The following is a 21,106-nucleotide window of genomic DNA, read 5'->3' as shown; positions in this document are numbered from 1 at the left end:
TTTGGTATACGCTAGGAACCAGGGTTTAATAATCCTTTTGTGTTAAGTACAATAACACTTTGGTATACGCTAGGAACCAGGGTTTAATAATCCTTCTATGTTAAGTACAATAACACTTTGGTATACGCTAGGAACCAGGGTTTAATAATCCTTTTGTGTTAAGTACAATTACACTTTGGTATACGCTAGGAACCAGGGTTTAAAAGAGTTTTGCCGGCTTTCAAAGATTGAATGATTTTTGTGATTCTGTTCTTTATTTGTTTGAACTAACACTGGATAAATGTTAGCCTCAAAGTTGTCTTAAAATACTTCAGACATAAAAGATCAAACTAAAAATGGATAACCATGCTATAAACACACAGGTCAAAGCCCTTTTGCCATAGTCGTGTCATGTGGCCTGCCTGGTCTGGAACTAGATATGCAGTCTAGGCTAATGGTTTTTTGTTTGTTTGGTTTGTTTGTTTGTTTGTTTGTTTGTTTGTTTTTTGGAGATAGGGTTTCATCTTGGCTGTGCCAGAACTTGCTTTGTAGATCAGGCATCTACTCATGCAGATCCACCTGCCTCTCTCCCAAGTGCTGGGATGAAAGGTGTGTGCCATTATGCCAGGCCAGCTAACTAGTAACTTGTAATTCTTCTGTCCCTGATCTCAAGTGCTTCCGAACACAAAGTCCTTCAGGTGATGTATCTCTTCTGCTTCAACACTCCTTGTCTGTACTCGAATCTGCTGTGGGGGCAATGCCAGACTGATTCCTTTGCTGACCTCTAGCCTCGTCCTAGCTTCCCATTGGTCCTTGAAGTCATGTTTCTGTACCACGTGATTTTGTCAGACACTATCAGCTGCCTCCAGGGATGGCAGCAAGGTGAGAACAGATTAGGACGTCTGTGAAGAAACTTTCTGGGGGGAATGGTGGTGCTCTGTTTTGAGTTCTAGGCTATACAAAAATGCGTATTTATAAAAATAAACAAGTTCACACTTCATATTTGTGTCTCTCTGTATGTACTTTATTTAAAAACAAATGCTATAAGAGTAATGTCTAATTTATATTGAAAAATGGGGAGAAAGTACACTGACATTAGCAATTTAATTTGAGATTTTTCAGTATCATGGAGTGGTGAATGGCTAGTAGGAACAAGCACACACACACACAGAGAAGATAAACCCAGAAACTACTGTCAGTGGAAGAACACAGGCACTGGCACCCAAATCCCTTTGCCTCAAGCTCTAAGAATGTCATCATAAACATTGTGGGGAAATTATTAAAAAGAAAAATTTATGGTAAAAGCTTAACATTTTAAAACTGTAACAGTTCATCATTATATTACTATGCTGATCTTTAAAGAGCAAAGGTTAGTTCTCTCCTCAGCTAACCGCTGCACAGTAGCGTCCAGGAACAATCATGTGTGTGCTCAGTCTCCAGAGCACTGCCGTTGGAGTAGCTATACCATGGCCTTTATACAGGCACCCCTGGTAACAGAAACACAACACAATGTGAAGGGGCCTGGGAACAATGACTTTACGTGCCCTTCCCTACCTGGTTGTACATGTACCGCAACATGAAGTCCATCAAGAAGGACTTCCCTTTTCTAAAGGCTCCAGCAACAGACACAGCGACCACCTCCTTGTCTCTGACGGCCTGGGACAAAAGGATGCGGTTCAGCGCAGCCTCGTCCAACTCAAAGGAATGGTCGTCCTTGACGATGAGGACCTGGACAGGCCCTGCCTTTCTCACTGGCTCCTCCTCTTCTGAGCTCCAGTCGCTTGACTTCTCTGAAAACCCACCTGTGGAACAAAATACCAATTACTTCAGCTAATTATCTCAAGCAGAGTGAGCATGTTCATCTCTAGTCACGTGTTTTATATCACTCAGACCAAGGTACCTGGACCAGACCGGGGACTAGTCTTCCTGGTCATGGGATGCAATCAACCATTGTTTTCCTTTTAAAATGCTCTAAGTCTAAGTCGGTACAAAGTTCTTTACTAAACAAGAAAAAAAAAAAAAAGCCTAAGCAAGCACTCACCTTTTGAAGCAGCTGAATCTCATGATTGTATTTCACCGAGCCATCCTCTAAGATGGCTTGGCTATTTAAACAAATCCTTGCAGTGCCTCTATGTCGACGCATGAGAGTATTGGGAGTGTGCCTGCACATCAGTGTGCATACAGACGGAGGCCACAGGTCAATCCCTCTGCACAACCCTATTTGTCTTAGGCAAGGCATCTCACAGACTCTGGAACTCACTGATTCAGCTCGACTGGCAGGCCGGCAAGCCCCAGGGATCCTCCTATCTCTACCTTCCCAGCACTAAGCTTATGGGTGAGGACCACCATGCCTTGTTTTTGTATGGTTTCGGAGAGCAAACTCAGGCCCTCAGGCTTGTACAGAAAGTGAATAACTGAGTCCAAAAACTTGTATTCAGACATTTACATGTATGTCCACACTCATATCATTAACGTATATGTGTGGCATACATATATACATACATACATACATATTGTTATTTTTATTTATGTATATGGTATGATAGTATCATGTGTGTGTGTGTGCACCTTGTTTGTGTAGGTTCCCATGGGAGTCAGAAGAAGACATAGTATCCCTGGAGCAGGAGGTACAGCTAGTTGTGAGCCACCTGATGTGGGGACTGGGAACTGAGTTCAGGTCATATGGAAGAGCAACAAATGCTCTTAAACACTAAGCCATCTCTCCAGACACCATATTTTAACAAATAAGCAAACAAACAACAAAAAGAATGACCCAGATGACCACAAACTTCAGAAGCCAATCAAGAGACCAAATCTCAGCACTCATGAGAGAGAAAGAGTTAAGATAAATTCTAAAGCATAGGGTGTTCAATGAAATTACAGCAGACAATTTCCCAGCCTGAGGAAGAAATGAACATCCAATCCCAAGAGGCACTTGGAATGACAAGCAGAAAACACAGGAGGAGAACATACACTCAACATGCAAAACCACTGCACCTGCACAAGCACACGTCACCTCTCCACGCTTCACAAATTAACAGATGTAGAGCAACTGTTAATTCAACATAATAAACTTTATTATAGTGTTCTTATGTATTTAGCACTTTGCTATGTCTCATAAACTCCTTATGAAAATCTGAAAATATATCTATTGTGTTTTAAAGTTTTACTTTTGGTGTTTAAGCTCTATCAGGAGTTGGTACTTGTATAAAGTATATAATAGAAATCAAACTTTTCCTATATCAATAATACTTATCTTAATTAAAATCGTTTAGAAAAGTTATTACCTATAGTATGGAAAGCCTCTCTTGTCTAATTAATATTAGTTTAGGCTATTTTAACCCTTTGGAGCTGTACATTATAATCAATACGATAAATTTGTTTTATAATTAAAATTGCACTGTACTGCTACCACAGTGGCAAACCAATAACTACGGAAGCTGAGGCAAGAGGATCTTGAATTTGAAGCTAGTTTGGGCTTTGTAGCGAGAAAAGGGTTCCTATGCCCTTTTCTGGCCTCTTCAGGAACTGCATACATGTGATGCTCAGGTGCAGGCAAAACACTCATACAGAAAATAAAAATAAGCCGGGCGTGGTGGCGCACGCCTTTAATCCCAGCACTCGGGAGGCAGAGGCAGGTGGATTTCTGAGTTCGAGGCCAGCCTGGTCTACAAAGTGAGTGCCAGGACAGCCAGGACTACACAGAGAAACCCTGTCTCGAAAAACCAAAAAAAAAAAAAAAAAAAAAAAAAAAAAAAAAGAAAAGAAAAATAAAACCTTTTTTAAAATACTAAGAATTGTGCTAGTTTAGTAGAGTCGAGGTTAGAGATTTTCCTCCAAGATTCATGACTTCATTGTCCCTGAGTAGTAGATTCATGACTTCATTGTCCCTGAGTAGTAGATTCATGACTTCATTGTCCCTGAGTAGTAGGTTTTCAGTACCAGGAATGGTTTCCCTCTTGTTGAGAGGGTCTTAGGTCATGTGCCAGCATAATCTCTAACAAAAATCTAAGCATTTGTCCTTAAACACAGACAGATGTAGTCTTCACTTCTCCCTTATCAAGGAAAATTCTCTTTGTGAAGACCACAACAGAAAACCACAAGCAATCAAACTATAGTGTTATGGAGCCCATTCCCAATGGTCACATCTACCAAACCCTCCCACCCCCGCAGCCACACCCACAGCTCAGGGAGCATAATGGAAAGGAAGGAAGAAGACTGTGTGAACCAGAGGACCATGGAGTTTGCTGTGAGATATTATGTAGTATCTCATTATAGATTATTTACTCTTTATTCATTCATAACCCCGCCTTTTCATGGTACACACAGAAACCTGTGGTCACATCCCTAGATCCCTAGATATTATGTAATATCTCACAGCAAACTCCATGTAATATCTCCTAGTAATATCAAAAGCCACACCATAAAGTCTCACCAACATCACTGCCCAAACAGACATTTCAAAGTGGACAGAAAAAGTTCATGAGGTCTCAATCCTACACAATGAACTCCAAGCAACGCTGACACTAGGAGGCAGTCTTCCCTGTGGAAGAGCACACCAATTAGTTATCCAGTATCAAATGGTCCGTCCTGATACAGACAACATTATACCAATTGAACATGATATACTTAAGAATATATGTATATACATATATGAATATAACAATTCACGAGAAAAGAGGCCATGAACTTGAAAGAGAGTGTGTGGGGTATAAGGGAGGGCTTAGTGCTGCTGCCATGCAGAAGGAGCTGCAGTAGGCAAGGGAGCTTCCTGGATAAGGCCCACTGTTTTTCACAACTTCGATGGGTGTACTCTAGAGAGGCATAGCCCAAGGGGCTTTGTTCCAGAATTGCTTCTGCTACTGATGTGCCTTCCCATGTTTGTCATTGCTGTGTATCTGGCCTGGTGTGATTGGACATGGGGAAACCTTCACTGCCTAGATAACCTAGTGTGGTTACTTCCTGAGTGAAATTATTATTGGGCAAATTTCCCTGTAGATCAACATGAAGATAAACTTTCATGAGATAATATTGTTTAGATGAATTAGTGATTTTACAGAATTCCTGATTTGATTTAAATGGTTTTAGGAAGTTAGAGTAGTGGATAGAAAGTTCAAGGAGATGATTTAAGTTGCTTTGCCTGAAACACATAACACAGCAAGAACTCCTTGTAGAACAGTAAGCAAAGCCTGCAGAGGTAGAAGTGAGCACAGAGAACTTTCAGGCATGACAAGCACGCACTTGTACTTGGAAGAGAAAAAGACTTGGGAGAAGTTAGTGATCAAAGAAAACATTTCATTCTAGGTCGGGTCTGAGTTCCTGGATCTTGTGCTCTAGGGATGCGGCCACAGGTTTCTGTGTACACCATGAAAAGGCAGAGTTATGAATAAAGAGTAAATAATCTGTAATGAGTATAAGAACAGACAGCAAATGTTTTGCCAGTTTAACTGAACAAGACTTCAAAAATAAGACATAAGATAGATGGTGATCTGTTTCTTGGCAAATACATACTATAGACTGGCTTGCTTAAATTCTGTTAATCAATGACAAAAGAATTCTTGCTTTGGGATTATGTTGAGCTTGTGGAGAGAGCACTAGCTGGGAAATGTTTAGTGAGAGATAAGTTTCAAAGAATCTCATAATGAATAATCCTTTTGTAATACCCTTTATGTAATGACGTTAGTCTGTGTTTTTAAGAATATGTTTTGTGTTGACTGTTTGTAGAGAATGTGTAACTTGTAGTTATGAGGTAATCTTTTTCCACATAGAATACTCTGGCTTAGGTGTTTAAGAGAAAAAAAGTTGTTGGAGTCAACTTGTTGGAGTTTGCTTCATCCACCAAATATGTGTATATGTGTGTGTGTGAATGTGTGTGTGTGAATGTGTGTGTGTGAATGTGTGATTCTCAGTCCCCGCCCCATTTTTCTCTTTTCCTTCTCTCGAACCCCCCAAAATTTAAAGAGTCCAGAGAGTTTCTCATTGGTCACAGGGAGTGCTGGCCCCAGTGAATCAAGCTTTATTCCCTCAGAAAAAGTTTGCTAAGTGATCAATGGTTGACTTCACATTTGACCACAGTCTACCCTGTGGTGTCGAGGCTGGCAACAGCTTAGAGAGAGGAAATGAAAAAATACAGAAATTATATTATAAGCTGAAAAATAAAAATAAAAACGATAATACTGTACACATATAAAAAAGAAACAGAGAAGGAAGAAAGAAAGAAAGAAAGAAAGAAAGAAAGAAAGAAAGAAAGAAACAATGAACCCAGTGCTGACAAGAATGTGAAGCCAACAGAATGCTATTTTCCATGTCAGAAGGCCAGACTGTGCAGCACATGTGCAGACAGGTTCTTTCTCACAGTTGCAAACCCAAAGACCCAGAAATACCATTTGTAGAAACTTATCCAAAGTAAATGTAAACCAAAAATTTATCCACAGATGTTTACAGTAGCTTTATTCATATTAGTTAAAATTTAAACAGTAAACAAATGCTCCTCAGCTGGGGATTAAATAAACAAACTAGAATATTCATACAATGGGATATTATTCATGGATGAAAGGGAATAAACGACTGATTCATGCAACATGGCTTAACCTTATAAATTTCACTTAAATGGCAATACGCTACACGGTCCCATTCATATGAAAAGTCAGCCGAGGCTAAGTATATTAGTGGTGGCCAGAAGTGGAGTAGACAAAATGGACTATAAAGAGAGACAAAGGTATATGGAGTAGTGTAAAGATTATACTCTGGTTACAGTCTCATAACATGACTGTACAAACTTGTCACAGTCATAGGACAGTACACTAAAAGAATGAATTTTATATATTAAGCTTTGGTTTTTGAGTAAGAAAAGTCATTTACATGACATAATTGTGACACATTTAGCAATAAACTTAAGTGATATGTTGGTACACAGAGTGCAAGTTTGTAATGGGTGAGAAAGTGTGCGGATCTCAGTATTTGCAAAGTGCCATGAGATAAATGCTGCTACCACGCCTGTTTCATCTGACTGTGGAAATGGGAAGAGGAGCACCCAGTAAGCCATCATGGTGCCAATATACTACAGCAGTCAATGAAAGGGACTTCAGACCTCTAAGGAAAATACAAAGCAGCACTACAATACAAATACAAATGTTCCCAGACTTAAAGATTCCATATTGTAAGTGTGTCAACAACCCCTTTGATTTCTAGATTAGCTATAACAATAATCAAATTCTCAGCAATACTTCTCACACAAATTAACAAGTTCAGATGGAAACACAAAAAACAAAGGCCAACAAAGAAATCTTGGAGAACAAAGTTGGAGGACTTATAGCTCTAGCCATTGACATTTCAAATGCACAGTAATTAAAATATGATGATATTAGCTAGGTGTGGTGGCACGTGCTTTTAATCCTATCACCTAGGAGGCTGAGGCTAGAAAACTGCTGAGAGTTCAAGGCTAGCCTGAGCTACAGAGAATGTTCTAGTCTGATATAGGAAACACAGACAAACAAACAAACAAACAGGTGTGGTGGCCCATGCCTATAGCACAGTACTAGGGAAGCTAAGGCACAAAGACTGCCTCCGTTTAGGCAAACCTGAGCTACAGACTATGACTCTGTTTAACAAAAGAAAAGACAATAAAGTAGAAGAGGTAATAAAAAATGTTTAAGGATTCCAGACACACAAGTGTTTCTTATTTTTATCTTATTTATAACAAAAAATATAACTGCAATAACAAGGAAGGATTTATCTTCCCAATAAATTATACAAAACAATGAAACATTTACAAGGAAATGAACCTCTGCTTCTACTTCATCATACTCAAAGCCAACTTAAACCAGAGCTAAGGATAAAACAGGAAAAACAGACAAAGATTACAAACAAGCAACTGACAAGAAACATATTAAAAGGCTCCATGTATAAGAAAAGATATCCAATGTCTGGCAAATAAAACTGAAACATATACTGATAAAGCACTTGCTTTGCAAAGATCAACAACTCCTTGTTTGCATGGTTGGTCAGTCCTTGCAGGGGACAGCAAAATGAACACAGTGTCTTATCTAGCAGGCGAGCAAATACCTGTGAAGAGTGTAAATGTACATAGCCTTCAGCTTAGAGAGGCTAGTTCAAGGAACTCATTCCACAGACTAGTCACATAGATGCAAAATACCAGAAGCTATAAACATCCTTCAAATGAGAGACTGCTCAATTAACTGTGGTTTATTCACCTACAAAATATAATACAAATGCAAAGAATGAGGAAGCTCGCTTGGAATAAATGCCATTGCATATTCTAGTAATTCAAGATATATCTTAGCATGTACAATACGTACAACTATGAGAAGTGTTTGTGTGACTGGAGGGCTTATGGGGTAGAAAGGACAGAACGGGTTAGCAGGGTTCCCAGGGGCCAGGTCAGTCAGAGAGAGATGAGAGGTGTGGGAGGATTTGAAACGAGGTGGGTACTGGGAAGATGGAAAGAAGAAAAACCAGTGTCTGCCTGCTTCTCATTCCTGGCTCTGGCTCTGCAGGGCAGAAGTGAATAACATAGGGAAGACTGAACTTGTGGGGGGTTGTTTATTTGTTTTCTTCTCTTCGCAGTACTGGGTATGAAACACTTTATTTTGCTAAGCAGGCACTCTACCACTAACCTATCCTTCACCCAGCCCTAATCCAAGATTTGTCCACATCAGATTTCTGCCTTCTTAAATATGTTTTCTTAAACTAAATTTAATATCAATTCCCCAAACAGCATTCAACTCTCAAAAGAGAAAAGGAAAGGAACAGGTCAGGAATAAGCCAGGCAGGGACAGCACTTACCATAATGGGTATAGACAGATGGCTCCCCAGCAGAGGACCAACTGGCTGTGGCTTGAGTATGCTTTGTCCCCACTGAGACACACTCAAATCTGGCTCCCACTGAGAGCTGGTGGGACCATTAGAAAGTGGTGAGGTCATGAAAACTCTTATGAACATACTGCTGTCCTTCTTGAAGAACTTAGCAAATTCTCAGAAGAGTGAACAACATTCTGCTCTCGCAGAACTAGATTATTTACAGCAAGAGTGGGTTGTTAAAAAATGACACTGTTTCAAAGGTCTTTAATGTTAGCATAACCCCTCCCCATACTTTCCTCTCCCCTGTATCCATTAATCTAGCTGTTCCATCATTGACCCTTCAGAAGCTGTGTTCCTGACTTCACCACATACTAGAATCATAAGATGTAAGGAAATCAAGCTAGTGCCAACCAGGAATCTTCATGCCTACCAGCTAGCTTTCAGACCTCTGGAAGGTTCTATACAGACTAACAAGAAAGCAAAGTAATCAACAGCCTTACCTAGCTGTGTACTCTGTGAGCAATAGACGTGCACTGGTGCAATAGAGAAATGAATGTTATGCGAGCAGTCAGCCACTTTCTGATCAGATATGATGCCCATTCCACAAGACAGAACCCAGGCTTGGCACTACTAACTGAGCCAAACTTGTGGCTGGCTAGGTCTTATGGGAGAACTTAGTATTATCCTCCTGCTACATGTACAAAGTAATAAACTATCCCCTAAATTCTTATCCCTCTCAATCCTCATCAGAGAAACTTCTTCTTGCAATAGATAGTAATTAATACAGAGACTTACTAGTGGTCATTACACAGAGAATAAGATACTTTGAAGTTCTTAGTTCTGTATGGGACATCTATATCACACTCATTTAGCCTAGGGCTCAGTTCTGTCATAACAGAGAAGCAAGAGAAGCAAGAAAGATTGTAAGAGCCAGATGCAGGAAAGCAGTATTTGCTAGACATGACAGGGTCCTTGCACACAGACTCACATCAGCTATATGACCACATGAACAAGACCTGCACAAGATCAAGTTAGTGAAGTCCCACTCCTAGCTGAGGAGCTATTGGCAACTGACGGCTGCTGGGAGAGGGAGTCAGTTTCTTTAGGGATGCAGGCTCTGAGAAGCTACTCCTGTTCCAATAGATGGTCCTTTACCCATGCACGTGGAGGCATTAAAGGGACTTCGTGGGTTCAAAAGCAGAGCACATGAAGCTGAGAGGGGAAGGGCATGAGGACTGGATAAGGGGAAGGAGTGGAGGGAAGGGAATGAGATTTGTCAAAATACACTAAATAAAAAAATAGCTAAGAAAGGTGAAGCTGCCCTGATGTGCTGTCTCTTTAACACATGCCCTTGCCCTGCAGGTTTCTGTCAGGATGCAAGAGCAGGCTCTCATTAGACATGGCCATCTGGTCATGCACTTATCCACCTGAAGGAAGCGGGTCACAATACATCTTTCTTTAAAAAAAAAATCAATCTCAGGTATTCTATCACAACACCAGAAAATTGAGAAGGAAATAAACATTCTGTTTCAACTTTTTGCACACTGGGTTTTGCATTCTAAGCAGGAAAATTTTAATCTTATGTGAAATTTCTAAGTCACTAGAAGCTGGTACTCAGCTATTAAATTCTGATATGCATAAAGGAAAAAAATCTGAAAAACTTAGAATAAGAGCAAATAATCATTATTACATAATAGAGATTCTTATCAGAAAGTTTTAATGATTTTCCTAATTGTAAAACTCATTAAAAAGAAGGAAAGAAAGAAGGAAGGAAGGAAGGAAGGAAGGAAGGAAAGAAGGAAGGAAGGAAGGAAGGATGGAAGGAAGGAAGGAAGGAAGGAAGGAAGGAAAGAAGGAAGGAAGGAAGGAAGGAAGGAAGGAAGGAAGGAAGGAAGGAAGGAAGGAAGAAAAAACTATATTTTATCTATTCAGGAGATACTAACTCAAGAGAGATAATCAACTTTGAGTACTCTGGGGCTATTTTAGAGAAAATCTTGCAGGCAAGAGGATTCATTTTATAGGTAGCATTTGATAGGTTCACAAATGGAACCAGCAAACAAAATATTAAGCATTTATGTTAGTATTAGACAAAAATATTACTCTAGAGGCCTACTATACAAAAATAAAAGGCCAAATTCTTCAAGAAAACGTGATGCTGTCATATTGGTAGATTCTTAATAGTTCAAAAGTTTGTAAGTAAAGCTTAACAGAAAAGAAGGGAGACAGGCTGGAGAGATGGCTCAGCGGGTAAGAGCACTGACTTGCTCTTCTGAAGGTCCTGAGTTCAAATCCCAGCAACCACATGGTGGTTCACAACCATCCGCAATGAGATCTGGTGCCCTCTTCTAATGTGTCTGAAAACAGCTACAGTGTACTTACGTATAATAAATAAATCTTTAAAAAAAAAAAAAAAAAAAAAGGAGACTTGACAAATGTACCAACCAATCTGATCATTTTAAAATGTCAATCAGCTTGTAGTATCTGATAGATTAAAAAGTCCAAACCTTGGGCTGGAGAGATGGCTCAGCAGTTAAGAGCACTGACTGCTCTTTGAGAGGTCCTGAGTTCAATTCCCAGAAACCATATGGTGCCTCACAACCATCTGTAATGGGATCTGATGCCCTCTTCTGGTGTGTCTGAAGACAGCTGTAGTGTATTCATATACATGAAATAAATAAATATCTTTTTTAAAAAGTCCAAACCTTGCTAGTAAATGGGAGAGAATGAACTACGCATTGAGAAAGTCTGAACTAATAAGGGGTATGGAAATATATCCTAGGGACAGTTAGAAAGCATGGGCTGGGGACAAAGCTCAATTGCCTGCTTTGTAAAGTGAGGGAGGACATGAGTTAAATCTCCAGACCCACAAGAAAAAGCCAAGCGTGGTGATGCACATGTGTAACTTCAGTGCTGGCAAGATAGAGACAGGCAGATTCCTGGGGCTGGCTGCTCAGCCAGCCTAGGCTAGTTCCAGGCCAAATGACAGAACTGTTTAAAAAGCAAAACAAATGGTACTCGAGGAATGGCACATGGCTTGCACAAGCACGCACTTATTCGAGTGCACACATGCACACACACACACACACACACGTGCCCTCACAAATTTGATATTATTTTGGAATATAAAGTAAGCTTCAAAAATGTTCAAACTATTGAAGGTTAGAGAGATGGTTCAGCAGTTAGGAGCACTAGCTTCTCTCCCAGAGGACCTGGGTTCAATTCCCAGCACCCACTCTGAAATCTGCTAAGACAGAAATAAATAAAATAATATATAAAGATAAACAAGCCACTTACGAAGAGATAAATACCACAACACTGTACTTATATGAAGCACCTACCATAGACAACAGCACAGGGAAGGAGAATCCAGCATCTCAAGGAGCTGAGATGGGAAGTGCTGGATGGATGGGCAGTGCTGCTTAACAGGGGCAGAGTTTCAGCTTTACAACTAACTTAAACATAGTGATGGGTGCAAAAGTATGAGTACTTATGTCACTGAGCCAAACACTTAAAATGATTAAAATGGTAAAATGTATATTTTGCAATAAAAAATACTTGAAAAAGTAGTACTATCATTTAAAAATCAAGTACTAGAATATATTTCAACCTTCAGATAAGGAAAGATTTCTTATACTATAAAAACCATAAACCATAAGGAGAAGTACTGAGTGATTAGGTTGACTACATTTAAACATAGAGTGCCTGTCTACAAAGAGCAAAGCCACATCACAAAGTAGGAAAAGGGACCCAAACAACGAAGGTAAGTAAAGAACTCAGAAAATCCAGAAGAAAAAACACCTATTAAAATAAGCAAAGGACAAACAGGCATAGCTGGACCATGTGGAGATGAATAAACAGAGACTGGGGCTCACACATCAGTACAGGCAGGTGGAGGCAGTGACAAGGCCTCACTCCACATTACAACACCAGGCGTGGGTAAAGACACAGGGTGAAAAAAATATTTTTGGAAAAAATGCACACTCTAGATTCCTACTATATTACACCATGAAATTTTGTCTCCTAGAAATATCATAGAAGCTACACCCATGAAACCTCATCAATATGGCTGCCTAAACAAGATCTGAACAAGGACAATACCAACAGGCATGTTAACATGGAAGGGGGAAATCTCACAGGTCCTCAACCCTACACAAAGAACTACAGGCCACTAAGGAATACTGAGAGCAGGAGAAATAGTCTTCTCCAGGTAAGAGACCCCAGACTGGCTATTCAATACCAAATGGTCAGTCCTGCAATCACATACATGTAACTTTATATGGGCTGAGCAGGCTGTATGTGTAGATTTAGGAATATAGGTGTGTGCACAACACACACACACACACACACACCAAACAAGAGGGAGTGCATGGAAGAGTTAGAAGGAAGAAAGGGAAGGGAGGAAATTATATAATTTAATCTTAGTTTTACAAAAACAGACAGACAGACGGAAAAACCTTAAGTGTAGAATTAAGGCAGTCCTGGTGGTACCAGTGTATACTACTGGCCACTTAGGAGGCTGAGGTAGGAGGATAAATTCAGTACCTGCTTAAACTGTAGAATGAGTTCAAGATTAGCCTGAGCCACTTAGTGTGACTGTCCTACAATAAAAACAAACACTGTGCTGAGACTGAAGCTCAGTGGTCGATGGGAGCCAAACTCATCCAGGGCACTAGTTCCCTCACCAGGGCCGAAAGAAGGAAGACATCTATTAATGAGGTACACATACTTACTTAGGGGAACCATTCAAATTATCACGAGGATAAAAACACCACAAGTGTGTAAACGTGTTCACCTTTGTAGGGGAAGGAGAAGCTGCCATTAAGGAGGCCATGGAAGAGTAAGGAAATACTGAAATGGTTCGTCGGGGAGTGCGGACACAGGGGGTCACTATTACTTTTAAGCTGACTATGTATACCTTATATGCTCTTTTTATAAAGATATTTATATGAATTTTTATAGAAAAAAGTTCAAACCTAAAGACCTTTTCAAGAGTGGAGGTATTTTAGTGTGACTCATCCTCCTAATGAGCATGGAATCTAATTTATAGTTAGTCTGGACTAAAAGTAAGTTTAAGAAGGGGCAAAGGTGTATCCCAGGAGTCATTAAAACAAATTTGTATCAGAATCTAAGTCTATGTGTGTACGTGTGCACATAGGTTTATATGTGCATGTGTCTGTGCAAGTGTGCACATGCGAATGTATGTGTGTATACATGTGTCTATGTTTATGTGCATGAGTGGGTGTGTGTGTGTATGTCTGTGCATGTTTGTGTATATGTATAAAAACTGATTATGGAATCAGCTAAGTGAGAAAATGTTGGGAGGTGAGAATATATAGCACATGTTATATAAATGCATGAGTCATGCAGCATGTGTCATATATATCTATGTGTCATATAGTACATGTCGAGCCTAAAAGAAATTTAGAAATTTATGTTGTTTTGATTTATAAGGACGAGGTATATGGAAAAACATCCCTCACGGGTCACATGCTTGAATACTCGGTTCCGTATTGGTGACACTGTGTGGTGATGCTGTAGAACTTTTAGGAGGCGAATGCTTGATGAAGGAAGTGGGTCAATGGGAGTGCACCATGAGGTTTTGTAGCTAAGCCCTACTTCCTGTCTGCTTTTTCTGCTTCCTGTTGATCTCCCTCCTAAAGCATAAGCCCCAATAACCCGTTTTTCAAGTTGTTTTTCTCAATTACTTCATCATAAGAACAATAAAAATAACTAATATAATTAAGCATTGTCACATTTTAAAGAAAAGGCAATAAGCAATATTGACCTTAAACAATAGCCCAGCTCTATGAAAGTCAACGTCACACTTCAGTACCTAGGAAGCAGAAAGAGAACAGAATCCTGATATGGAGTGTACTCTGTTTCCTCCATGTCCGTAGTAAGAAGAACGAGGCATCCTGTTTAGATCTGACCTCTGTCATTCACCAGCTTTTCTATCTCCTGCATATGACTGAGCACAGTGGTCCTGATCGCCAGAACCTCAATCATACCCTCTGTCATGATAATCCTGACAGTGTGCTCTGGCATGGGTAGTCCCCATGTAAATGCCTGCTGCCGGGCATATGCTCTTTTGCTAGAGAGACACCAGCTCTGTTCTACTCTAGTTAAGCTCCATTTCACCACCATGCTCTTCAGCTTCTTCGAAGTTATTTGCATTTCCAAAACACACAAAGGCAAATTCACTTCAACTCTGAGACTGCTGGTCATATACAACACCAGTAATGGAACGTATCTAAGAATAGGTCTTTCCAATCTCTGTATAGAATACATCTCAGCTCACATGTTCTGAGATAGCAGGCTGGGGTCAGGCTTTTCCTGATTCCCAGCATGACAGGCCTGAGTAGACTTGGGAGAGAGTGGGTGTGTCCTCTGAGATGATCTTGGCTCTAACCCTGGGAGCACTGACATCATGACCTTGTATTACACTCTGAAAGCTTCTTCTCCCTTAAATCCTACACTTGAATCTGGCCCTGGACTTTGCTCTACACCCTGGAAACATGGTGCTTTCTCATTCTGATATGGCTTTCCTTTCCCTTACTTCTTTGGCCCGCTTTCCATTCTAGTCTCGCTTCTCGTTCTTTCCTTGCTGCATATGAAGCTCACTGCTGGCTGTACTAGTGAGTGAGGCCTTAGGGCTCATGACTCATCACGGTTCCTCTTTTTTTTTTTTTTTTTTTCTTTTCAAATCTGTTTCTCTTATTCCCAAGCTTCAAGTATGCACTTAACAAGTGGAACTTTTTTTTTTAAAGATTTGTTTATTTATTATATGTAAGCATACTGTAGCTGTCTTCAGACACACCAAAGGAGGGCGTCAGAACTCATTATGGATGGTTGAGAGCCACCATGTGGTTGTTGGGATTTGAACTCAGGACCTTTGGAAGAGCAGTCAGTGCTCTTAACCACTGAGCCATCTCACCAGCCCCACAAGTGGAACTCTTGGTAAGTTCCACATCTTCCCACTTCAATATTAAGCCATTCATCAGAGTTCTGCTCATAACTGTATTATATCCTGACCATTGTCAGTCTCCCCTTAAAAACAAAACCAGAAACCTAAAATTTCCTAACCTAAAATTTCCACAATTGTCATTCCTACAAACAGAAATTTCTTATATTTACTGTGCAGCTAAGATGGGTTCTGTTTTAAGGTAGCCCAAATGAACACTTTATTTCAAACATTTTAATAAGATATTATTGTACTCTCAGTTTTTGTCAAACTGTAGAAAACTAAATTCTTGCATTGTATCTTTAGTTTTGGAGAAAGTTAACAGAAATAAATAAAAAGGTATCCACTGTTGTCCTGTTTCTGGTAGATGTGCTCCAGCCTGCACTCAAAGGCTGCTTTTTGGGCTACTGTTTCTGATACTCATCTGCCCCCTTTACTGTCCACACTAGCACACTTTATCTACTTTTCTAGTCCAAAGTGATTGAGTTTATAGAGCACTGCTTTCTTCTACCAGCTTATTCCTAAATCAGCTTGTTGTGACAGCCTTTGGCATTGTTCTAGCTTCTGGTCCTCAGTACAAGAACTGTAGAAATAACCAGCCCTGAGCTACATACTAGTCTAGAATACAGAAAGTGTGGTGTCTCTGGCAAATTGCTTAGGATCTCTAATCTCAAGATTTCCTAATCATTAAAATAACAATAATAATGCCTGTAATAACAATAATAATGAAAGGTCAATTCTTAAGTACTTCCATATACTCAAACTTCCTTCATGCAGAATTCAGGTTCAGGTGGTAGATTCTCAGTGGAGCTTACATACCTGCTTCCCAGTGGTGACTCTGAGTAGGATCCTCAACACCACCCCACACTCTGGTCAACAACGTTAAGTTTTTCTGCTCTCTAGCCTCCCTGATCTCTGTAAAAAAGCACTGTCGCCTCAGTAAAAGAATCCTCATCTCAAAGTTCTACAAGGTCCTGGCTCTTATTTGCAAATGATCTTCTTGTTCTCTCCTCAGGAATCATCGTATTTTCAGAGTCTGGGCTATCTACCCCGCCTCACTTTTGTCTTTGTGATGTCTCTGATGGCGGCTAGGAGAAAGGACCACGGCGCTGTTTTCTTTAAGCATCAGTGGACTATTTTCTCATCAGAGAAACTCATGGCTTCTCATGAAAACCTGGTTTCCATATTATCCTCACATTCCAACTCATTCATTTGTAAAACCATTCCATGGTATCATGCTACAAAAAGTAAATCAGAAGAAAACCCTAGCTGCTAACTACAGTTCTCTAACTTACAAAATATATGACTTTAAGTCATTTATCTTACCAGTGACTTCCATTGTTTCCATCTGCAAAACAGATACGTAAAGACATGAGTATTTTAACAGCTAAAGAGTAAATGGGATAATTCAGATGAATTTGCATTGAATATGCTGTCATATGCACTGCCAGGCACACAGTACTATGGCGGGAAATGGGAATACAGTGGAATTAAGGTAGGAATGGTTAACATCTTTGTTAAAATTTCTACCTCTTATCACTGTATTTCCTAAATAATTTATAGATACTCCACAGCAAGGAAAAACCTAAGTAGTGAAGCATCCCCACAAAACACTGAAGTCAAACTCTAGCATTTCGTTGTTTACTGAAAGTTTCCAGTGGACAAGTAATGACTGTAACACCCCCACCCCCAATGTATCACTTATAATTGGTATTGTCCTGATGATTTTGGAGTGAACTGTTAGGAAGATGAGTATTAAACATAAATGAGCTAAGAGACAGTTTCTCAAAGTAACAACATCACAGGCTAGCTGTTCCTCAACTACTTACAATACTAATAAATCAAAAAACAGATTTCTAGGCTTTACTTCAGACCTGTTGACTCAAAACCCCTGGCTGGATGCTGTGGGGACATTTATTTCTATTAAGTTTCCAATGTGATCTTATGTAAATCCCATTTGAGAATGGCATATCCAAGAAAGGGGGGGGGGACCCACTATCTAAGAAATCTGTAACCGAAGATGGAAGAATAATGAGCTAAAACATAATAAGAAAATTTTTAATTCTCAGAAAAAAAATTCTACATGCCTGGTTCCTAGCTGGGTGGAGTCAACAATCCAACCACAGAATAATACTAAAATCTGAGTTGAACACACGCACCTTCACTGTGGCAGTCAACAGGGTGCAAAGTCCTCCTATTCTAGAGGAAGAACAAGGTGCAAAGGGACACGAGAACCTTCAACCAAGCTTTCAAAGGAAGCAAAGACTGTATCTGCAATATTGAAATCCAGGGTTGGTGATCTTGAAAATGAAATTGCTTTTAACTATTGCCTGCCTGCCCTACCTCTCCACAGCAACCACTGATCTAGAATACTCTCAAATGATCCTTGCCCACAGAACAGGATGATCTTGTGGCCACCGCATCAATGGAAGGCAAGGAGGCATTATAACCTTTTAACAAAGAAAAACAAGCAACTGACTAGAAGGTACGACTATCCTCTTAGTAAGATGACAGAAATAGAACTCAGAATCAGAGAACCAAGGAGCACTGAACTCCCCTAGTGGGCATGAACTTTCAAAACAATAACAAAGCAAAACCACTTGAACACAATGTTTCTCTTATGCACCACCTGTCTTTGGTTTGAGATCTGCATTGGTTCCGATGATAAAATTAGTTTATAGGGCTTTAGTTAGGATGTTGATGAGCTAAGCATTGTGCCTGCAAGAAATCTGGAGCCCAACCTACAAGGCCGCCCAGCCTGCCCACACTCCTCCAGATCTGGTCAGAACAGCAGAGCGGGCGGGGCGCGGTTTCTCCCGCATCGCTGCGCTCTTCTCCTCTCTGCCTGCGTGAGCACCGCCCACCCACTCGCGCGTGAACCCACTAGGCCCAGCCCTTCCCTAGGCCCGGTGCTGAATCATGAACCCAGTATCTCTACAAGGTAAAAATCGAAGAACAAAGCCAGGCTAGTCTGAATTAGCCGAAAGGTCCATGTCAGCCAACAGGCTAGAACCCCCAACTCTGCTCGCTTTCTTCCCCATTCCTCCACTAACCCCAAACTGAAGTAAGTGTACAGTGCTGGAGACTCTCAGGAGGGTACCCCATCTCCCAGGCTGCTGAGATGCTCCTGCAGCGCAGTGTCCTAGCTCGCGCGCTCCACCTCATTGTTCCACGGCCCGCCCAGAGCCCGCCAGCATCTGAGTAAGCCCTTGCCCCAGAAAGCTGGCTGGGGATCCGCTTGCTCCAGATTGACCCTGTTCCCCTCTTTGCCAGCAACCACAGCTCTAGACCACCTTCTGCGCCCCCCTTTCAACCTATCTCTAGGGCGGAGCCCAGAGTCCCGGGAGCAACGGGGTGGGTGCTGTCCAAATGCTGGGAGGAAGCGGTGCAGGATGGGGAAGGAGCTGCAGGCCCGGCCTGCACCAGGCTCGGCACTGGTGACAGCGCGATTCCTCGGAGCAGTGAGCAGTCTTTGGTCGCAGAGGCTGGAACCCAGCAGCAGAAAACACAGGGCCAGACCCTGTGTAGGCTGCACAAGTTACCAATTGCTACTCACCCCAACTGTTTCTGTCCCTGCGGCTCTTAGCCATGGCGGTCTGTGGGCTGGTGTGGCGAGGCGCTGTCACTGCTCTTGCCGTCTTCTCCAGGGCCCCGCAGGTTTCTGGCAGTTAAAAGGCTCTGTGCCCGTTCTGTGCGCAGTTCGCTCAGATTCTGAGGATGTTGCTGTGGCGCTGGTGGGAAGGACTGGGGAAGAAAAGGGAGGGGAAAGCTGATGAACGGAGCTCAGCATCACCAGCTGGAGTTCACACAAATACCAGCGTCACACCCTCTGTACCTTGGCCCACCCCCAGACTGTGAAGACAGTGACAGACTATATACTGCATTGTTTTCAACGGAAAACACACAAAAATAAACGTCACCCCTGTACATTTTCACAGAATTTAAAAGCATTATCTAGCGACAGAAATACACAAACCACCATTATTCTGGCTGTTCCAATACATGCTAGCAACATTTGGACAAATTAAAGTGCTCTGCATTCTCCTCCAGGTGTCATTTGTTAAGTAACAACATACTTTAAAAAGAGGATACCTTGCATTGTTGTTTATGTATGCTGAGCAAGACTAGATGTTAAAATTAAGCTAATTTAGATCAAAGTATGCTAGAGGTTCACTGTAATTTGTAACTGGCTCAATGTCTAATTGCAACATCTATCCCAAAGTTGCAAAGACTGTCTGAAGATTTTACACACACACACACAAACACTAAAATCAGGCTCCATATGGGTGGTACAGGGTGCCTTGGCAGCCATAAAGGTTGCAGACAAATATGAAGGGAAAGCACGAGCAACAAACACTTTTAAAAATACCCTTCCTCTTTTTCTTTTTTTTTTTTTTTTTTTTTTTTTTTTTGGTGTTTCTGTCTCTCTACCCATACTTCTGGTGTGGTCAGCATCCTACAGACACTATCACTTCCTGCTCTTTGACCATTGGATATTTCCACCCCCATTTATCTCCTCACTCACCACCAGCCTCCTAAGGACTAGATCCATGGTCTCCACTTAAGCAGAATATGTTACAAGCAACTCCTCACTTTTGTAAGCCCATACCCCCTTTTCAGTGAAGTCATCTATGGGTAAATACTATGAGACTGGGCATTACAAAACGCCTTAGTAAATAACTATGTATACAGTGAATCTTCAACTGTTGCCTAAAGATTTTTCATCTAATGACTTCAGTACATCCTGGTATCCTTGTCTGAATTACTTTTATATTATTTTAAATGGAATTTTAAAAACAATTCTATAATTTCTTTACATTTTACAGTTAGTCCTCTCTCTCTCTCCCTCTCTCTCTCTCTCTACACACACACACACACACACACACACACACACACACCTTATATATGTTGAGCATCCCTAAGATGGTTTAGATGAGAGATCTCTCAATAGTCTTAGACATTTGAACACTTGGTCTTCAGTTGGTGGCACTGTTCCAGCAGGTATGATCTTGTTGGAGGAAGTATGTCAGTGAGGGCAGGTTTTGAGAACTTGCTTGCTGCTTGCAGTTGAACGTGAGCTCTTAACTGTTCCTAGCATGCTGCCTACCTGATATCATGCTTCCCAGCCTAGACAGTAATAGACTCCTCCCTCTAGAACTGAAGCCCCAAATAAATCCTTTCTCCCCTAAGTTGCCTTGGCCATTGTCTTAGTTTGGGCTTCTATTGCTAGAAAGAAACATCACAACCAAAAAGCAAGTTGGGGAGTGTTTATTTGGTTAGACTTCCATACTGCTGTTCATTATTGAAGAAAGCCAGAAGAGGACCTCAAACAGGGCAGGAACCTGG

General features: G+C 41.0%; 1 protein-coding gene across 2 annotated transcripts in view; it reads right to left on the bottom strand.

The window, feature by feature from the left end:
* The window catches only part of Atl1 (atlastin GTPase 1), a 68,860-nt gene that overhangs the window by 35,135 nt on the left and 12,619 nt on the right, over positions 1–21,106 (bottom strand). For both annotated transcript variants that reach the window (XM_021178703.1, XM_021178705.2), the window contains exons 2-3: positions 19,317–19,504; positions 1,534–1,781 (exon numbers count right to left, since the gene is read on the bottom strand). In XM_021178703.1, coding sequence (XP_021034362.1) covers positions 1,534–1,781; positions 19,317–19,350 — 282 coding nt within the window. In that variant the 5' untranslated portion in view covers positions 19,351–19,504. The remainder of the gene's footprint in view (positions 1–1,533; positions 1,782–19,316; positions 19,505–21,106) is intronic.

The sequence above is a fragment of the Mus caroli genome, chromosome 12 (genome assembly GCF_900094665.2).
Source record: "Mus caroli chromosome 12, CAROLI_EIJ_v1.1, whole genome shotgun sequence".
In the NCBI taxonomy this organism is placed as follows: domain Eukaryota; kingdom Metazoa; phylum Chordata; class Mammalia; order Rodentia; family Muridae; genus Mus; species Mus caroli.
Note: the sequence above shows the minus strand (reverse complement) of the source record. Positions and strands in the feature narration are given on the sequence as shown.